General features: G+C 39.6%; 2 protein-coding genes across 3 annotated transcripts; both read right to left on the bottom strand.

The window, feature by feature from the left end:
* Positions 1 to 312: 312 nt before the first annotated feature.
* nsun5 (NOP2/Sun RNA methyltransferase 5) lies at positions 313 to 8,165 on the bottom strand. The gene is made up of 5 exons (XM_088332216.1): positions 7,781 to 8,165; positions 6,240 to 6,951; positions 4,998 to 5,193; positions 3,435 to 3,599; positions 313 to 3,315 (listed from the first exon to the last, which is right to left on the bottom strand). The coding sequence occupies exons 1-5, from the start codon at positions 7,991 to 7,993 to the stop codon at positions 3,123 to 3,125; spliced, it is 1,479 nt and encodes a 492-aa protein (XP_088188342.1). The 5' UTR covers positions 7,994 to 8,165; the 3' UTR covers positions 313 to 3,122.
* A 1,576-nt stretch (positions 8,166 to 9,741) lies between these two features.
* On the bottom strand, positions 9,742 to 20,051 carry mybl2a (MYB proto-oncogene like 2a). 2 transcript variants are annotated; one of them, XM_088330039.1, is made up of 13 exons: positions 19,933 to 20,051; positions 19,115 to 19,225; positions 18,951 to 19,022; positions 18,436 to 18,525; positions 18,133 to 18,353; positions 17,920 to 18,040; positions 16,322 to 16,375; positions 16,045 to 16,241; positions 14,878 to 15,019; positions 14,317 to 14,805; positions 12,935 to 13,177; positions 12,652 to 12,852; positions 9,742 to 10,502 (listed from the first exon to the last, which is right to left on the bottom strand). In XM_088330039.1, the coding sequence occupies exons 2-13, from the start codon at positions 19,205 to 19,207 to the stop codon at positions 9,927 to 9,929; spliced, it is 2,499 nt and encodes an 832-aa protein (XP_088186165.1). In that variant the 5' UTR covers positions 19,208 to 19,225; positions 19,933 to 20,051; the 3' UTR covers positions 9,742 to 9,926. The 2 variants fall into 2 exon arrangements, with proteins under 2 accessions (XP_088186165.1, XP_088186164.1); XM_088330038.1 differs by having other exon boundaries at positions 14,317 to 15,019.
* Positions 20,052 to 20,696: the final 645 nt, after the last annotated feature.

The raw sequence follows: 20,696 nt of genomic DNA, 5'->3' as shown, positions 1-20,696 counted from the left end.
ATAGAGATCAATACAGTGGTAAGAAAGATAGAAATATATATTTTTAAACCATTTACAGTACTTTTAAACTGTGCTTAAATGCCAGACACTCGTACAATATTGTCGTATTTCGCAGTCATTTGCTTCTTTGACTTGTCACTGTTTTCCAATTTTCCTTCCCTTAATGCTAATTTTCTTGGGACACGTTTACTTTTTATTTTTGCAGTGCTATCACTTGTATGGTCGTGGTTTTATTCTATTCCAGAATGAAAATGGTGAAAGTAAGAAGATGACCGTTTCAAATACAGTGTAAATGACAACCCAAACCCCAAAAAGATGAAAAAGGGAGAGTTTATTAGAGCACTTCGCAACAAAAGGAACTTCAATGATTTCAGCAAGAAGATGGCCTTGGCAAGTAAAATATTTTACATAACCCACCTTGAATGATGGGATTTTTGTTATAATTTCAAACATTACAGAGAATGATAAATAAACAGTTATCGTTTAATTTTCATTATCTGATTGCTTCAAGTTTTATTTAAACACTGCAATCTTTTGTCTATTAGTCCAAGAATGAAGTCGTAATAGAGACCCTTTTGTCTCGATCTTCTCCAAGATTCTTTCTGCATCCATATAAGCCCGATGGTATTAGGTGTGACGTTTTCAATGACCATCTGACCCCTCGCCTATGGCCCATTGGGACTCGTCTGGTTTTTGAGGTGTTAAGGGTGTGTGTGCATGCGTACTGTACTTCACGCACCGTCTCAGCCAATCAATCTTTTGTGTGGATGCACGCTTCAACAGAAAACACATACACACACATGCCATGGCTTCATTCGTTGCCATCAGTCGCTTCGTATCGCATTAATCTCATAGACCACACCCAACCCTTAGGCAGCCTTGAAACTGTGCTCAGACACAAAGGAATATATGGATAGGTGCATGGGGGGATGTTGACATTCTGACTGATACAGTACATCAAAAAAGAAAGTTTTTCTACATTATGACATCTTAGAAACTAATATTAAAGACAGCAACGATTGTAATATGAAAACAAAAACCAATAGATGAGATAAAATATGTTATTCATTTATTGTATTTTCTGGACGCCTGGGCGGACTTAATTATTAGGTGGACCTTCAAGATTATTCCTTTGTGAAAAATGTGTCCATATACAATGCTTACAGGGCTATAGGCGCATGATATCAGAAGTGATTATTACATGTTTACCCTGGAGCTATATGTCCAATGTCATTGCACACAATCAATTAATTGACTCATTCATAAATGGGTTACTGTTTGTAGAATTATTTAGATGTAATTATGCATTTCCAATTTTATTTACCCCATCTCTGGTCTATAATGCGCACTAATTAAAACTTTCGGATTTCCGACTAATTTGGGTGTGCTTATGTTCCGGGACGGACGATAATTCCATTTGAATATATTTTAACTTTTGCACCTCATGCTTGCTACCCATTAAATCAACCAATCCTTTACATTGTTTTTCTCTTCTGATAAACATATATATATATATATATATATATATATATATATATATACACACATACTGTGCTTAAAATAATCTTTATGTATTGAGAGGGTTTGGCTTACTCTGGTCTGCTTATTTTATTGTTCAATGCCTTAAGTGTAATTCAATGCTTAAAAATAAATATTTTAGCACAAATAAACATTATTACCCATCAAGGTGATATCTTCATATAACTTAAATTGCATTACCACTATTGCAACAAACAGATAAAAAAGATAGGGTAAGGAAAAATGGGAGGTATGAGATAGAACGTGAGAGAATAGGGCATGTTGGAAAAAGACATATCAGAGAGAGAACTAAAGGATTCAAAACACAACTTCAAAAAATGATATTATAGCACCCCCTTCTGTTTGCGTGGTAATACATCTCTTCTCCATCACTACAGATTTACCAGCCCAAACTCATTGAGGGGTAGGGTCAAATTTGTGTTGCACAATAAACTTTTAAATCAGGTCCATTAAACAAGTACCATATATTCCGAACCACAAACCGCTTCTTTTAGCTACGTTTTAAACACTGTGGCTTTAAATACAGTGCGGCTTTATCGAAACGGGAGGTTTACTTTATTCAAAATTTACAACATACTCATGATATTCACACACACAAATCAAGTCTTCAATTTGTACACTCGAATTGAACAGCAGTGGAAGTTCTTTCAAAAACGCGACACTCCTTTTTCTGTAAAATCGGCGTCAATGTCAGGTCACTAAAGTTTCCTTTAATGCAGGAGGAACGATAACAAGCGAATGCAATTTGGTCCTTTACGACGGCAACCACCAATGACAACACAAAAAGACGACTTCCATGTATGTGTTACATTCTGGCATTATTCCCCGAATGGTTGCCCTGGCACTGTCATTTAAAAATATAAGGCTTATATATTGTGTGGGCAGCCCTCATTCGGGTCTTTCAACGCAGTACTGCTCGTCTTTATAATCCTCATCTTGAATGGTCACATGACACATGACATAAACAACTCGGTGCAAACCTGAAAAATGACAAAGCTAAAAACGACTTCAGTTGTGCAGGGCCACGTTAGTGTTATAAAACCATAACGTTGATGCCAAATTCCCCACGCCAGTCACCAGGTGTGGTCCAGGCTTAAAATGTGAGAAATGAGGCGAATTATTGTACTTTTTTAGACTGTAAGGCACATCTTAAGAAAACTCCCCAAAAAACAAATTGACCAAATATCTGAAAGTGCACCTTATAAGCCTATGTGCCTTATATACTGCAGAATACGGTGGATAACATAGGATTTATAGGTTTGTTACTGCATTGGGTTATCCGAGCAATGCTTAAGCAGTCATGTGCCGTAACAGGGTAGCTCATATCATAGTCACAGTTCATGCACCTTATGTGTGTAAAATCTATGAAACAATTCTACTTTTTGGGGGTGCGTCTTACAATCCGGTGAATCTAATTTAATCAGGTGCACTCTGTTGTCAGGAATTTGCGGTAATGTGCATACCTATAAGCAAGATTCATCACAGAAAATTCAAAAAAGGAACAAAATATTTTAGGAAGGTATAATATTTAATAAAATGGGTACGTGTGCATCGGGTAAACCTGTTGCTGAAAACAGACAAGGTCAGTCTTTCAAATCTGGTACCAAGCCACTGATGTTCTTCTTTGAGCGTCTCCTCCTTTTTTTCTTGTTCTTGCCCAGCGTAGCATCGTCAGCAGCCGTCACTTTACCCTCACTTTCAGAAGCTTCTGAAATGTTTGGAGTTATTTCAGGGGTCTTCTCGTAGCCAGTGTCTGCCACCTCTGATTGTGAAGACCTAAAATGAGTAAATGCATTGATCAAGAGTTGGGATTTGTTCAAATCCATCAATACATATTATTTTAGTTCTTAGCGCTTTCGTCTAGTTTAAGATTTCGCGAATCCGACATAATCCACCTCATTTGGTCATTAACGTGGGGCGTCAGATTGTCAGCTTTGTTGCATTTCTCAAGCAAAGCCACAAAAAATCCATGCGTACGTGTCCCACTGACGCTTGCCCGGAGACACTGAGTGAGGGGGGGTAGACCCCGTTCAGGCCAGTTAGCCAGTAGAGGAACCAGTCTGTAATGGAATCAGACACAAAAGATGATCTGTCGGGAGGTCAGAACATACAGTTTTGCCACATATTAAAGGAAGAGTGTGTATTATTTGACCACTAGATGTCACTGTATTGTGTAGTGCAACCAAAAAGGAGTGCTGAAGCGCAAGAAAAAATACAAAATACGTAGACTCAAAATGACCAAACCACAACCTTTTTTGTTTCCCCCTCAGCCATTTCAAGGGTTTTTTTTGGGAGGGGGGGGTGTTGTTCTTGTAGCTGCGATATTGCAGACAGTTGTTAGTTTCTCTAGATGAGTCTTATGTTATGTCAAATGAATGCTAATTTCTCAATCCACAAATATTTATAATAAATGCAAGTTCATATGATGGTTAGGGTATTTTTGCTTCGTTTTTATATGTTAAAGTTTATTTATCCCTAAGAGGTGCTAGTTAATACACACTGTATCTTTAAATGATGTGTCTTGTGGAAGTAAAAAAATGGACTACTTCAAGCAACTTAAGCTCAATTTACTTAGGGGCAACGGGGCTCCAGGTAATGGGGCCGCATCGGGTTTTCCACAGGATAAAAACATTACGCTATTTCAAACTATCTATTTTGTTTTCTACACAAAAGATCAAAAGATAAAAAAAGTATACATATTAAAAATAAAAGGAAAACAAAAAAAAAATCAGTAATAAGTAAATAATAATGCTAGGGACCATAAAACTACATACAGTGTGAGTTTGTGTGGAGTTTACATGATCTCCCCGTGGTTGCGTAGGTTTCCCCCAGGCACTCCGGTTTCCTCCCACTCCAAAAACATGCATGTCAGGTTATTTAGCTGGTCCAAATTGTCCCTAGGTGTGAATGAGCAAGCGAATTGTCTGTCCCCGTGTGCCCTGCAACTGGCTGGCAACCAGTTCAGGGTGTCCCCTGCCCACTGCCCGAAGACAGCTGGGATGGGCTCCAGCAGCCCTGCGACCTTACTGAGAATAAGTGGTGCAGATAATGAATTAATGAATATATTTCCCTGTACTGCCTCTTGGGCGTATAATTAGTTCATGAATCTCCTAACCACCTGGGTCATATGTCACAGTTTTAGCTTGCCTTTGTTAAATTTATTTGGGCTCTCTCTTGTGTAAGGAATTATTCTAAAAATTAGATTACAAAATACATTGAAAAATCTTGAAATTGACAACTAACCACATGAGGTGGTGCCCCTTATAAAAAGAAATAAAATAGGGATCTGCTGCCACCAACTACTATGGATGAATGTTACAGTCACACAACGGATCAAAGATATGATTTTGAACAATGGCAATTTTTTTGGGGGGGAGAGATGAAATTTGGAAACTTCCTATGGCACACTACACGAGGTCTCACAGCAACATTGGTTGAAAAACACTTGTCTAAGGTACCTGAAGCCCGGGTTCTGCTGGAGGCAAGCTGCCACAACTTCCTCGTTCTCTTGCCTGTGAACAGAGCAGGTGGAGTAGACGAGACGTTTCAGACGGGGAAACCGAAGGCCGTGGTTCAGGCAACGCAGTTGGAAAGAAGCAAGCGAAGCCAACCGAGATGCGTCTTCAGAGTGACGGTCCTGGAAACACACCATGCCTGAAACAACAGGTACATGAGCGTTCTGAATATTTGAGCGGATATAATGTCTCTAAGGCTGCAACGATTAGTCGACATTGTCGAAAAAAGTCGATAATAAAAACTTGTCGCCAGACATGTTTTTTCAACAGAGAAAGACATCTTTACATGAATATAATCTCGGCTGAGAGCTGCTCATGCACAATAGCTTGCACAAGAGCATTAACATTCTGAAATGATGGCGTCAACATAAGATGAACGTACCAAAACCTCTATCATTTGGGAGCATTTTAGCCTGGATGTGAGAAATAAAGACCTTGCATATCATGGCAGTACCTCCTTGATGCATGAACATTTAAAGAGAACAGTTGGACTGTAGAACGAAATGGAGTCAGACATGTAAGATTCAAGATAACATTCAAGCCAATACAGTTTTGATTGAATGCCTTGTGCATTTTATACAAGTATTTTTCCCGATATGAGAGAGCTTGAATGTTGTGCCAGACTGTGCCTGACAAATGTATTAGAAATTAAATGCAAACAATGGGATGAAAATATGTTAGTTAATAAAATGTAAAAACAACAAACATCAGAGGTTAATCGTTTTTAATTTTAAACTGTTGAGAATTGTTAACTACTTTTGTTCCAGACTTTGCAGTTGGCCACTGAAAGTACTTCACAAAATGCAGACACAATTTGTTTTATTTACTAGTCTATTACTGCTAATGAGCCTGTTCTTGGTTTACAAGGATAAATGAAATATTTACTTCATTTTATTTTTTATTTGCCTGCTCGTAATAAATGGACAGATGTTATGTCTCTGATAGGGTATTTTTATACTAACCTGTAGCATGGTTAATAAAATATTTTTTTTTCCATTGGACTCATTTTTCTTGAGTTTACTTTCATTTGCCACAAAAATAAACTAACTTAATGCTAAATTTAAGAAAAAATGGATAATTAGCCGACGATTTGACTAACCATTTCAATAGGCCGTGACAAGTGGCCTATTTAAAGTCGTTAGTTAAAGCCTTAAATGTTGCAAACAGAAAAAGAAGAAGTTCTACCTGATCCACTGCACGAAGGATCAAGCAGGATGTACTCAACATTCGCATACAATTTGCTGCCTGGGTCCACCTTCAGGAAGTCCTGGTTGGCCAGTTGATGACAGGTGACGCCTGCTCGAAGCAGGAGGGTGGACATGGTGGCAAGGCGCTTGGCGTCCAAATCAAAGGCAAAAAGCTTGCCTCTGTTCTTCATGATGGCGGCCAGGTGGCTGGTTTTGTTTCCCGGGGCAGCACAGGCGTCAATGACGTGGCTTTCGGGCGGGGCTTTAAGGAGAAAGGCAGGGAGGCAGCTGGCTTTATCCTGAAGAATAATGTGCCCTGCCTTGTATAAGAAGTGATCATGGAAGTCTGTTTTGGGCGAGAAGACCAGAACCTCCGAGAGATGGAGGTCTTTCACAAACTCTTTTGGCGATAAGGTCAAATCATCCAACTTGGAGGCCTCTCCCTTGTAGGTGAAACCATCCCTCTTGAGATAGTCCACAGTGTCCTCCATGGTGGTCTTCAGGATGTTGACACGCACATATCTTGGCAGCTGGTCTCCGACAGGTTGCTGGATGTGACCGGGGAGAAGATTTTCGTTCTTGCTGACCTTCTGCTTGACTTTCATGAGGGCCAGCTCCGCCTGCAGCCTGGAGCGATGCTTCATGAGCAGCGCTTTCCATGAGCCGCCGCATTTTAGGCCTTGGCCCATCAGCAGGTCGTAGACTAAAACCTGTTTAGGTAAAAAAATACTTTTTAGAATAGTACAGTAAGTACAGAGCCTGAGTCAGAAACATATGGCTTGCAAGCCTGATATGGCTCTTTTCATTGATACATTTGCCTCAGAGATAAAATGAAAGCCAAAGTACTCTACCACTTTCCAATTTTAGGGTATGCAAAGCAGAAAAACAGCATGCTTTTTCGTTGTTCTAAAATATACACGGCAAAGTTTAACACTTACGGTGTAGCACCAATGGACCCCGTTTTGGTTGTACCTCTCAAAGTAATCCTTTATATGGAAGCTCATCCAACAGTCTACAGTATATTCACTGTAGAGCCACTCGATGATAAAAACTTACAGAACAAACAGTAAATACCCACAAACATTAGTCAAGAACCCAAAACAATTTGATTAGGTAAGCGTCAGCGGTGGGCAGGTCTCTGCACACAGCGCACTCACCTAAATACATCCGTAACCTTCTCGTCTATGGTATTTCCTGACATTTTTAAAAGAAAACTCTTATTCTACCTTGATTTGAAACAAATAACGGTCAAAAGGAGGAGTAACATTTTTTTTCTATATGGGACACAGACTCTGGCATTGTTATTGTTTCATAGATTTGATCAATTCCTCAAAAGTCACAGAGTGAAATCAAATGTCCTGAAGCATTAGCTTTTGACTAGAGAATGGGATCGGTGGTTTAGTTAGGTTTGGTCGTGTGGCTCGTCTCAATATATGGCGTGGCTTTAAAAAAAGTATAAATAATTAGCTTTGATGGTTCTAGGGGTCAAAAGGGTTCCCTGGTGTAGAGAATGAACAAGTAAAGCCTTTCATGACAAACCTTGGCCAGATTCATCTTCAGCTTGGTGTGCTTCAGAAGCTTGGTGGAAAGGATGATTTCCTCCAAAATGGACGAGAACTTTTGGGTCTCGCACACCAGCGCAAAGAGCTGCTTGATGTTGGCGAATTTACTCTCGTACACCAGCGTTTTGAGCGCACCTTGTTGTTTCTCCACTTTGTCCAGTATTTCGGCGGCTTTTGTGTAAAGTGCCATGGTGAGAAGAAGCGTTCCACTCGACAAGAGACAGATGAAACAGTAAACTATGCTAATGGTCTTCTCCAGGCTAGTTATAGAAAAACATGTATAAGTAACAGACGCTTTAGCTGTGCAAATTCAATGAACATGTTTTTTTTTCCCGACACGCGTGGAGACATAACCTCGGAAGTGAACCAAACCTCGTACGTCATTGGCAGTCGACACGAAAGTAAATATTGTCGATAAAGTTAGCAAACCAAAAACAGACGACCAAATGTTACTCATTTATTCGAAGCATTGCCATATAAAAACCAATATAAGAATGCGTTTTTAATTTACATGTATTCCAAAAGCTTGATACTGTATATATTAATAAGGCATCTTGTATTATTAGCGTCTCCTAGTGGTAAAAAAAATCCTTCATGAGGAAAAAAAGAAAATTGATTTGAATGAGCAAAAATACGGTATTACCACGCATTGTTGTTCAATACTTTATTTTACACGAGGTTCACCTAATGATAGTTCAGTATGTTGAACTTGAGGCGTCATTGCTGTCATGCAATCTCTGGACAAACTTAAACATATTACCTATTTTTCTCTTTTGTTGATGTTCGCTATGTTTGTGTACAGTTAACCAATGCTATATCTATTGCACCCTGGTCCTCCTGGAAGGGGGATTACCACTTGTGGGGCCCCTTCTAAAGGTTTATTTTTTCCTCACGCTGAGGTTTTGAGTTTTTCCTTGCCTGCATGTTGGTTTAAGATCAGGGGATGGTGTAATTATAATCCTGTGCAGTCCTTTGATACATCATGTGATTAAGGGCTGTACAAAAAAATTGACTGGACTTTGTATCATTTGGCTGTTTCATACCGATTTTGTTTGGAATTGTGCAATCTTCTAATTTAAAACAGAAAAAAACTTTTAAAAAATCAAGAGGAAGCTGACATGATTGTCTGCCGTCTCGCTGCTACAGATTACCCAAAACACAGAAAAGTCTTGCAGAAGGCTGACTGTATTGTGTAGTGCAGTTTGCCTAACGACATCTAATGGTCAAATATTAGTGTCCTTATAACAAAGATATCAAATTTTCAGTGCCACAAAATCTTTAAATTGTTGCAGTAGTCTTTGATGTTTGAACTAGGGACTATTTCAAATCCAGCACCACTGCATTAAAGCACTTAACAGATTACCAACATCCAATGCTAGTCAAATAAAATATATAAGTTTAGGCAACTTTACGCAACTTGCATGGAAACTTTATTTCTTTCAGGATACCAAAAATTTGGAATTTTTCGCCTGACCGGGTTGTTAGTGCAAATTCGGTGCAAACTGAAGCAAAGGTTTGCAGAGATAGATTTTTCAAATTTTCTTAGGAGAGGGGGCGTAAGGTGACCAAATTTGGCCATGCTCACTCTCAGCATTAGTTTTGTGTCATGTTTTGATTAATGTATCTAACAATTTCAATAAACATTACATTTCATGGGTAAGTGGTTATCTCATCGGCACCACAGTTCAGAGGTCCCGGAGTTTGCATGTTCTCCTCGTTCCTACACGTTTCCTCGCACATTCCAGGTCAAGCTCTCACAGGTCAATTAATGCGTGTAAATGGCTATATGTCTGTGTGCCTTGTGAATGGGTGGCAACCAGTTCAGGTTGTCCCCTCACTGCCCAAAAGCAGGGATGGGCTCTGGCACCCTCGTGAGCTTACTGAGGACTAATGGTCCAGATAATGGAAGAAGTTTAGAGGAATTTACATTAGGAAATATACATATTGACATGAAGTCTTTTATTTATAATAGTACACACAATCCATGTATTATATTACAACCTATGTACAAACTGTCTACTGAAAAAAGAATGGTTTGCTGAAACAACAAATGCAATATTAAAAAAAAAAATTAAAATAAAAAACAATCAACATACTTATTCATATTTGAATAAATCACCATATTACTTGCTCAGTCTGTGTTTTGTGCCGCCACCAGACTTTCTACCAGTCTTTGTCTTAAAATAGTTCTTATAAAGAAGAAGTCTCTCTGTGGTGTGAGGTGCCATGCGGTTCCGTTTAGCACGTACAATACATGTCGCCATTGGGAAGAGCCTGTCGAATCCCCCTGAGGTGGCGGGCACTGCTAACAACCTTCTGGCCATGACCTGAAGTTTAGGGAAGCGGGTGGCAGATTTCCAGTACAATAAACTGGAACCGTTTCCCCACAGAGGCTCTGACAGGTACACGTCAAGTTCTGACGTTGCGTATTTTGACAGAGTTTTTGGGACAGTGTCGTCGGCCTTGCGCTTGATGCCAGCGTGATGAACTGTGTTCGAATTGTCGTCTGAGGTACCCTCCTTCGGGGTGACGACTGCTTCTTCTTTCCGGCCGCTTTCCTCATTTTTCAGACGGTTCTCTGTGGGATTTTCTGGGCTTGATTGACATGCCATCGCAGCCTCTACAATAGTACGGGCTTCATGTTTTGTGGGTGGTGTAAGGAATGCTGTCCGATCTTCATGGTTGTCATCAGCAAACATCTTAGAGGGATAAGAGGATTTCAATTATGGGCGGGAATCTACATCATCTCATATTATTTTTACCCAGGCTTCAGATAAAAACAATGGATGGAATGATAATGACAGTAAGGTAATCCCCTATTGTATCACGGTCAACTTTTTGCAATTTCGTCACTTGATGAGTTTTCATAGTACGGTGTGTTCTGCAGCAGACAATACACAGCAAATTCTATCACAGGGGCAGGTCATGGGGTTGTGTAGGTGCGTGTGTTAGGTGGGTGTGAATGTTTGTTTGTGACTACGATAGGCTGGTTAAGCCCACAGGGTGCAAAGGTCAAAGTGTCCCCCCAAAACAAACTGCAAAGCACAACAACAGTTAGTATTTTAGCGGTTTGTTCCATCGAAAAGAAACTCAACCATTAAATCGGACTTTGAGGAAAGTCAGAAAAGCGTAAAGAAATGCTGATCTCCACCAGATGCTCCGAAGATTGTTATTGGTTGGGCAACAGAAAGAAACGGTGTCAGGGGAGGACGAAAAAGGGGGGCCTCAGGTCCAGCCAATTGCTGCGGCTACGTAATACCTCTCACAAGCCACCCCTGACAAGCCTGTATCACACTAATGCCAGATCCATTACCCATTTAGTTATTTTGGACGATTTTGAGTTTGATTTTGAGCACATCTGATTACTTTGTCAATCGATTATTGATTCAAATAATTTATTGATCCTTAAATTTGCCACAACTAGTATACATTTATTGTAATAAAGTGGTGCCCTGGCAGGGGCGTCGGGACACCACTTCCTGGGGTGTGTCTTAAACAAGTACAGCCTGGCGGCGCCCCATCCCTATGTCCATGCCAGTTTGGATGATGCTTTACACCTGTATCTGAGTCAGGTCATGTGTCTTTTCCTGTTACCGGTAACCATGGAAACCACTACTGTTTCATCAGGGGGAGCTATAACTGATATAAAAAAAAAAATTTCACTCAGTTATAGCCTATAGTACAGTATGTACAAAAAAAACAAAACAGCGTGTGACTAACTTGCTTAAATGCCAAACGTAACTAGTTAATAACTATATATTGCTAATCAGCACTTTTCCCCAATTAAAATTTCGCCATTAAAAATGTCTACCCTCAATTTTATGATTGGGCAACTTTTCATCTAATAAAAAGACATATTAAGCAAATTAGTATGATGTATTGCACTGCCTTATCATATTATTGGTTTGTGAACTTTAGATATCTTAAAACATGTGTCATTTTTATGGCCACCGGGCCAACTGTGGCCCGCCCCGTCATTATATGTGGCCCGCGAGAGTTTAAAATGTCTGACCGTCAAAAGATATGTAAGCCAAAAGAGACTTTAATCAAAAACTACATTTTCCCAAAGCCAGTTAACCCTGGTTCCCATGAAGAGACGATTCAGCCCAACAACACGGCAGTGTTAACAATCAGCCCTAATGAGTGAAATTGAGGGATAATTGATCCCATAAATGTCCAATAAGATTTTCTTATTTTCATATATTAAGTTTAAAACATATTATATACGTGTAAGTAAATGTTTGCAAAGCAACTGTAATGTTTGTGACTTGAATGAAAAATAATTTATTTTACATGAAAGAGTAGTCACATGGCAGCACGGCGGCGCAGTGGTTAGCGCGTGTGCGGCACAGTTCTGAGGTCGTGGGAACCTCCTGAGTGGGTTCAAATTCAGCTCCCGGCCTTACTGTGCGGAGTTTGTATGTTCTCCCCGTGCTTGCGTGGGTTTCCTCCGGGCACTCCGGTTTCCTCCCACATTCCAAAACCATGCATTTCAGGTGAATTGGCCGGTCCTAGGTGTGACTGAGCGAGTGAGTTGTCTGTCCCCGTGTGCCCTGCGATTGGCTGGCAACCAGTCCAGGGTGTCCCCTGCCCATTGCCCGATGATTGCTGGGATGGGCTCCAGCATCCCCGCGACCCTACTGAGGATAAGCGGTGCAGCTGATGAGATGAGATGAGTAGTCACATTTGTCTACATGCAATTGAATTACATTTAGGTTCATTTATAAGTTACATCAGGACCTTGGAGGACAGACATTACATTATGTATGTGGCCCCCAATGAAAATTTGTTTGACACCCCTGTCCTAGAAAAAACCATAACAATTGAAAGGACAGAACAAGTTAATACCTTCAGTTTGTTCTTTGGGTCAAGCACAGCAGCCAGAATCATGTCTTTCTGATAAATGAGGGACTGAAAATGAGTGCGGAGGCCGGTGCGTAGGGCCTTTCTAAAGTGGAGGTAATTGGTGTTGCAGTTCTCGAGTGCCTTGTCCAGACCAATCAGGGAGCTCATAACATAAGAGATGGTCACTGTATTCCCTAAAAGGACCTAGAGGGGTAAGCATGCAAGAGAAAAAAATACAAAAATATATGAAATATTTCTCACACCTCTAATTAAGACAATTGCAAACCTGCAAGGCTTCCTGGAATGGCTCAAGAAGAGCCAAGATGTCCAGCACTTGCTCCCTCTTGACCATAATGAGTGGCGGAGCACTTTCCATGTCGCTGGCCTCGCTGCGAGCTTGCGCCATGACAGCGAGGACGCCGTTCCAAGCAGACTCATGGACCATCCGCCGCAAAGATATCATCATCGAGTTCCAGCGACAGTGGTTGGAGGGCGGACACAAAGACACGCCACACTCCTTCAACAAAACCTTCACCAGGAAAAAGAGCAGCCGTTAAAAATGGTTTGGATTGGGTTTAACCCCCCCCTCCAAATTGGCTTCCTAATATATTCTATCACAATTCACAGATCCCTTAAATGTCGCGGATGTCGGGGCACCACTTCCTATGGTGTGTCATGGGCAAGTACAGCCTGGCGGTGGCCATCCTTCTCCAGGACATTTTTTTCTGTTTGTTTGTTAAATGCAGCATTCTAAATGTGGTTGTTATAGCATTAGTGGTACAATGCTTAAACAGCAAACTATTTTTCTCCAGAGCTCATATAACATTGCACTTATTCTTAAAAACCAGAACAATGATATATCTACATTTCTAATTTTTGGATGGTAGCTAATCTTGTTCTACACAATAAAGAAATTTGGCACATATTCATATTTAATTATTAAAATTATTTAAAATGCATGATCTACAATTTATTAAGCTCCTTTGTATTTTGTTGGATATGCTGATTTTCTTTGTCATTATTGTTATTTTGTAATCATTATTATCATAATTTCTAAATAACCATTTTATTTTAATGTATCCACAAAGGGAGGGCTTAGCGCCACTACACATCCATATTTCCATATCGATGCCAATAAGTGGAACTGAGAAATAATTAATCCTAAAAAATTCTTACATTTTGTTATCTTTAGTTCATAACATATATGTGCAATGACATCTTTCAATGCAACTGTAATGTTTGTGATGTAAATAATAATGACTTCAGCGTTACTTCACTTGAATGAGTACTTCAATTTACTTTAAATACTAGTTACCTTTAGTTACATTACGTTCAATCACATAAGCTACGTCAGGTCCTTTGAGGACAGCCATTGCACCGATATGGCCCCGGGTTAAAAATAATTTGACACCCCTGTCATTGGACATGAACTATGCAACCTACAGATAATAGAATCTAAGCGCGTGAAATGATGACAGGAGACATGGAAATAAAAGTAATGGTCGAGTTGGTAGGCGGTTGAGAACATTTTGTCTAAAATAAAAATGAGTTATCTAATGCGCTTACATACTTTTTTTATGTCTCAAGTTTGCCTTAAGCAGTGACAGTTGTTTCCATGTGGTGCCAATTTAAAAAAAAAAAACATTTTTAAAAACGAATTTCTCATACCTCACTCCAGTAGGTGCTGCCCCTGAAGAAAGCCACCACGTTGTGGACATGTGAGAGAAGGTTTTCGACCACCCTAGAGTTCTTCAACGCCCCGCTTATCACCAGCTGCAGCGTTTTTGCCACGCAATTGATTCTTGTCCCGAACTTGAGCTCCGAAAAAGCAGATCCCGTTTCAGACATCCGGTCCGACAGAAAAGTCACAATCTCGTCTCCGTCAGGATCTCCCCGGTTAGACGGGCACATGATCTTGTAGTCGCAAAACACGCTGTTGGCGGCCAGCACTTCTTTGGAGAGGTTGACAAGGACGTAGCCAATGTGACGAGGGAAGATGCCATAACCCAGCAGCACGCCTTCCAGCTCCTTGGCCACGCCGCCTTTCAAGCTTTTATTGCTCACGTGACGGAAAGCCACGGTTGGTCGGCGGATCTGCCATGCGTCGTTGATGAAGTGAAGCTGCACCATGAGGATGGGCTCGTGAGCCTGGAGGGACTGCACCCCCGCCCAGAGATCGCATGTTACGTGAATGGCATCCGGCCCGTCAGCGAATTTGTTCAGGCATGCCTTTAAGTCGCGGATGAGCTGAGGTCGGATGGTTCTTTCTACGTCGTCATAAAGCTGCATGCTGACAGTGCGCTGAGACAGTTTGTGGTAATCAGGGCAGACAGTGGCCATGAAAGACCGAAAACCAGCTCCTTCAACAAAACTGTGGGAGAGGACGAGGGGGGGAAAAAGAATATTTAGATTTCTAGCTTGCAGGTAGCTTGCGTAAATCTTTGTACTTTTACAATCCACAGCTTAAATGGCCAACAATCAATGTCCAAAATCAGCGGGGAAATGACAAGTCAAGAAAAGTAACACATTGTGCCGCTATTGAGACACTCATTTACAAACTGTGTCTACAGCTCTAAATCAACTGTCACAACAGTCAATATAAATTAAGTTTGATACAACGATAGAGAAGACCAATTTTGCTACTTCAAAAAAAAAATCTTCTGAATTTTAGTTAGTACATACATCGAGTTTCGTTTTGCAAATATTTTTGTCGCACAAATGTTTATGCCAATTTAATTTATATTGACTGCTGCGCTAGTAAATTAAGATAGCCAGCTGCTGACACGCTGACACAGTCAACAAACAAGTGCCTTAATTGGGGCAAAATATATTACTTCTTTGTATGTACTAGACACTACCCCGCTAAAACTGCCAAGATTGCGATCATACTCCATAGGAACAGCGGGAATCTTGTTCATCTATTTATGCGCGTAACTAAATGAATTACGAGACATTTGCCTACAAAACATAATCACAGTTATTCTTGCATTTAACCCGGGCTTCATTGTATTTTTTCACTTTGACATCCAGAGCACTGAGCAGACATATCATTGCGTTATCACTCGCCGGGGGCCTTTGAAATGCTGTTTAAAAAAAAATTGTTTTTAAAAATACAGTCAGATTGCCTGGTCCGCACCAGTTTTAAGCTAGCTGCTAGGATCAGGCTGAAGCGCGCCGCCGGGGACACACCGCAATAAGATCTGCTGCAAGGGCCCGGTGCGTATCCGAAGTCGCCACCGACACCATAATAATAATTATATTCCTTTTAATAATGGAAAACAACACACAGTGTATTCATAAATATTTAGAAATGCAGTCCCAAACATCAACCAGCCGTAGTTTTGACAATACATGAAAACTATACAAAATCAAACATTAATCACAAGAGAAATCTACCTGAGTGGTAACATGTCCTCAGCAATCATCCTCAAAGCTGCATCAACAAGCTTTTTTTGACCTACTGCCTCGGCTCCAGCTGCTGGAGTCGTGATGCTGCCTGAAGGGGGCTGTGTGTTCAAGTGGGCACCATTTTCCGTTTGCACGGGTGGGGCAGACTCATGTTGGATTTGGTGCGGCTCTTTGGTATTTTTGACCTACAGGAATGCAAACGTTCAACTAAGAGGGGAAAAAGCCAATGAGACGTGCATTTAAAACCAGAGGCAAGGAGTTATACCACTTCAGTAGTGGGAGGCAAGGTGTCCAGAACAATGTCGCACCTGAAGTTCACCTGCAAATGATGATATCATTCAATCTTTCTTCAACATTTACCATAGGATCATGTCAGAACTTTTTTTTTTGACAAAAGACAAAACTAGTAACGTGCAGTCAGAGGAGGCAGGTGAGGCATCACCTGTCATCATGAAAATATAAAATTAAAAATATATTTGATGGTTATATTTATTCACTGTTAAATGGATTTCTCATTTTACTTTTTCAGTTGCACTACACATTACATCGACATCTAGTGGTCAAATACTACAAACTCCTTTAAAGTTCTTTTTCATGTAACGTCTATGGAGATTATTAATAAAATTAGTATGAAACTGGTTTTGTACACCCTTTTCCTGGCCAAATTCAAGCATTTTTGGGACAAGTTCAATCATCAAAGAAGAAATCTGGTGTGAAACCTGCATTTTGCAGATTCACAAATGTATCTGCGATATACATGTGATTTTTAATCTTGAGTGCGCATTTATCAAGACCTTTGAATTATAAACCTTGAGTAAATCACAAACTTATGTCTGGATCTGAACAAAAAAAGTTTAAATATTTTGAGACCAATCTCTCCCTGCATATAATAATAATAATTTCCTTTGTATTGTCATTCTTTGTAACAATGTACACAGAACGAAATGTCGATACACCTGACCCGTTATATGTTGGGTAAAATGATGATAATATGTAGCTTACATTTTCAGTTGCTGGAAGTTCTTCCCATTACAATTTCCCACCGGGAAATGCCACCTTAATTTTTTTGCATGGCCCATACTAAATGTCCATAATCAATACAAAATCCTTGCACTAACCCGTAGTGGGTGATGGCGCTTCATAGGAAAATGCCATACAAACTAATAACAGCTGCCGTTGATGACGAGGGAAGAAGAAATGCAATGGCAAAGCGAAATCATCGGCACATGTGTTTTGGCGTTAATTTTAAGCTGACTTGTTTTATGTTTCTTCATTTAATGTTTGGTCTATTGATCCAGACTGCTGAGAAACTTGGCAACAACTTTAAGCATTAACAAGCACGTCACCCAAAATCCAAGCTCTTTACAAACCTTGAAAACACAACATAGTAATTCAATAATTTAGAAGGATTTCAAGCCTTTATGTAAGGTACTGTGCTGAGAGTATGAAGTCCAGTGCGGCCCAAAATTATTTTGCCTTATGGCAGAGGTCAAGAATGACACCATGGAATCTGATTTGGCGCACACCTAAGCTCAAACAATAAAATTCATGACAATAGTAGCAAGCTAACAGCAAGTCAAGCAATCTGGTATTTTTTTTCTCATCGCAGACTTTTTCATAATAAAGGATAACTCTGTTTATGCTTTTATTCAAAAGGAGCAGTGCATAGACTTCATTTATAAATTAAGGTTAGAGAGTATGACTTTCTTTTTCTTTAATGTTACACTTTATATATTGTTTTCTTACTCTGCCAATGGAACAATGATTAAAATGTAGGTTCATTCTTTTGTAAATATGACTGTGCCTCACCAGAAATGAACACTCTCTTTTCAAAACTGATTCTCTTTTGAGATGAGGTCATACCCGTCCTTCCACAAACTGCTGAATATCGAGGGAAACGGTATCGGAGTCGTTTTTCAAACAGCCTGCTTCAACTTCCGATTTGAGGAAATTGTTCCAGTGGCTCCTCACTGCATGCTCGCTCCTACAAACAAAAACACATGAACATATTTTTGGGATGTATTGAACAAATGACCTGTGTGATTGACTGGATGGTCATTTAAGTTTCCGTCATACCTGTTCGGAAGCAGTTTGGCAATCTCCGACCAGCGGTTTCCAAAAATGCATTGAGCTTTGTATATGATGAGATCCTCTTCGCGAGTCCAGTTGGTCTTCTTCAAAATAGGCTCCAAGTGGGTAAGCCAGCGGTTACGGCACTGGCTTTCCACCCGCCCATCCATCTGATTGCTAACCAAACTCCACTGATTGTTGCCAAACTTGCTCACCAACTGTCTGATCTGCTCCGATAAAAAAAAAAAACATTACATTTGTCTGCACAATTACATTTCTGCATATTGTAATAAGTGTAAAGCTCTTCACCTTATTGTCTTCCTCTTTAGACCAGTTGTCAGCAGCTACATTTTCTTGCAGTGTTTTCCAGCGTTGCGCACACTGATATTCTGTCTTACCCTGTCAAGTAAAGGGACAAGATACACCTTTTGGTAATTTACAGTAGTTGTCAGTGAGCTGCTTTGCCTTATTTGATGTCTAGAAATTGAGGCAGCAGAAATGAGACTGGGAAAAAAAACCTTTCGAATATTCCTGTTTTGAAATTGAACAAAGGCAGTGAAAGAAAGAAATACAACAATGGAAATCAGTTTGAAACCAAGTAAATGTTTCAAAAGATAAACTCATGTTGCAATTTTATTTTGACAGCAAAATCATTTAGCTTGAAAATACAGCAAAGCTGTGCACTCTGATTTGTCTTAACTGCTTCCAAATATTACGATTAAACAAAAAAACTGCACATCATCTACAGAATTTAACAACGTCCCTGCTCGACTGATATTAGTTTATAGAGAGAAAAAAGCATTGCAGAGTACATGAGGTCTTACTGGTATCAAAGACGCTACAGTATTCCAGTTCCGTTCTCCAAAATTCTGGATGAGGATTTTCAGGTTTTCATCCTGCAAAAACGTTGTAAACCATCCTTAGATTGCTAATCCAAAGACTTCTCTGAGAGAATCTTAACAGTAAATTAATTTTACTTTGCAGGTACCTCTTCCAGAGTCCATGTTACTTTGGCCCCTTCTTTATCCGCGGTGCTTAAATTTGTTTCAGTGCACAGAGAAAAAACAGCATGATCTTCCATGATGCAAATACTCGTTGACTTTGAAAAGAAAAACACAGTTTCAGCAGGCACAACGCACAAAGTAAGTGAACTCCTTAGATGCAAAGTTTGACTCATTTCCCCCTTGGACATAATATAATTAGCCTCCAGACATGTAATAATATGAATTCAAGATTTCCACTCAAGTGTTTTTGTGATATTTTTGGTTTTAGTGCTTTGATTTCTTTATCTTATAGCTAACTTTCGCATATTTAGTCTCACACATTTTTTAAAAGTACTGTAAAATAAACGGGTCAACATAATGTCCACATGTGACAAATCTTTGAGTAATGTGAAAGGATTAAATTAATAATTCAGTGATCTAACGTTTGTAATAGTTACAATTTAGTAGTGTGCTTGTTCTTATTTTTTTTTTCAAATCGATGTAGGGAAACAAGTAACTCATTTTAGTAAAGTTGTTTGACAGGAAAGAATATATCTTGTTCTGGAACTAACAAGTTGGCATGTAAACAAAATCAAGGTGGTTTCTATTTAATTCAATTAGGAAGATAGTAAAAAAAAACACATTTGACTTAAGTTTGAATGCACTTTCGTCCCCCCCACACGCGATGGTAGGCTAACGTTAGCTGTAACTGATCTGCCTCGTTAAGTAAAATCAGAAGTAACTTTATATAATATCACCACAAATCAAACTAACATTAGTAACCAAATGCAAACTATTCATAACTAATGGGGAAATGTCTCACCTTGGTCCGAATTGAGAAAAAAACACTCCAACTTGGCGCTAACTATTTGGCTAGCATATTCTCACCAACACACGGATCCCTTTTTGGAAAATTGTAGCGCCACCTGTGGCCAAAACTGTAAACGCAACACGTGCGTCAACGGTAAACGTCTATTTTTAACTTTTTTTTCATTTAGGTGTAATTTTTATTTTGTTAGTTAAGAAAAATGAATAATATTATTTTGTTTTAAAACATTGACATTTCATTGTGTTATTTTCTTTCGCAAGTTGAATGATTTTTAGGTAGCAACAAATTGTTCTTGAATTTAAAACAAATCATAAAGATATATTTCTATGTATTGTCGATAACCACATTTCCACATTTAGTCATCATATGCGTGGATGTTGCATAGCAACAATAGAAACACCTAATACGATAATAATGACGATAATAACATTAAGGATAAAAAAACATAAATGAAGCATTACTGGCATCTAACAATCGTTCTCATTTTTGTCAGTGTTTCTCAACATTTTTTTGAGCCAAGGTAAACCTTTTTCATCCGAAATCCTTGAGGCATACTGTCCGTCGAGAATATTTGAAAAATTTCTGACACGGGCAGCACGGCACAGTTCTGAGGTCGTGGGAACCTCCTGAGTGGGTTCAAATCCAGTTCCCGGCCTTGCTGTGCGGAGTTTGTATGTTCTCCCCGTGCTTGCGTGGGTTTTCTCCGGGCACTTCGGTTTCCTCCCACATTCCAAAGACATGCATTTCAGGTGAATTGG

Source organism: Urocampus carinirostris, chromosome 3 (genome assembly GCF_059441175.1).
Source record: "Urocampus carinirostris isolate Australia breed hairy pipefish chromosome 3, RoL_Ucar_1.0, whole genome shotgun sequence".
NCBI classification, from domain to species: domain Eukaryota; kingdom Metazoa; phylum Chordata; class Actinopteri; order Syngnathiformes; family Syngnathidae; genus Urocampus; species Urocampus carinirostris.
This window is presented reverse-complemented; position numbering and strand designations above follow the sequence as displayed.

Coding starts and splice junctions, on each gene's coding strand:
- mybl2a (XM_088330038.1), bottom strand. CDS start 19,207: ATGGAAGATCATGCTGTTTTTTCTCTGTGCACTGAAACAAATTTAAGC. Junction 18,354..18,435: donor CTAAAGAGGAAGACAATAAG/GTGAAGAGCTTT, acceptor TTATCGGAGCAG/ATCAGACAGTTGGTGAGCAA. Junction 15,020..16,044: donor GAGGACATGTTACCACTCAG/GTAGATTTCTCT, acceptor CCTCTCCCACAG/TTTTGTTGAAGGAGCTGGTT.
- nsun5 (XM_088332216.1), bottom strand. CDS start 7,993: ATGGCACTTTACACAAAAGCCGCCGAAATACTGGACAAAGTGGAGAAA. Junction 3,600..4,997: donor CAGCAGAACCCGGGCTTCAG/GTACCTTAGACA, acceptor ATTCCATTACAG/ACTGGTTCCTCTACTGGCTA. Junction 3,316..3,434: donor CACGTTAATGACCAAATGAG/GTGGATTATGTC, acceptor TACTCATTTTAG/GTCTTCACAATCAGAGGTGG.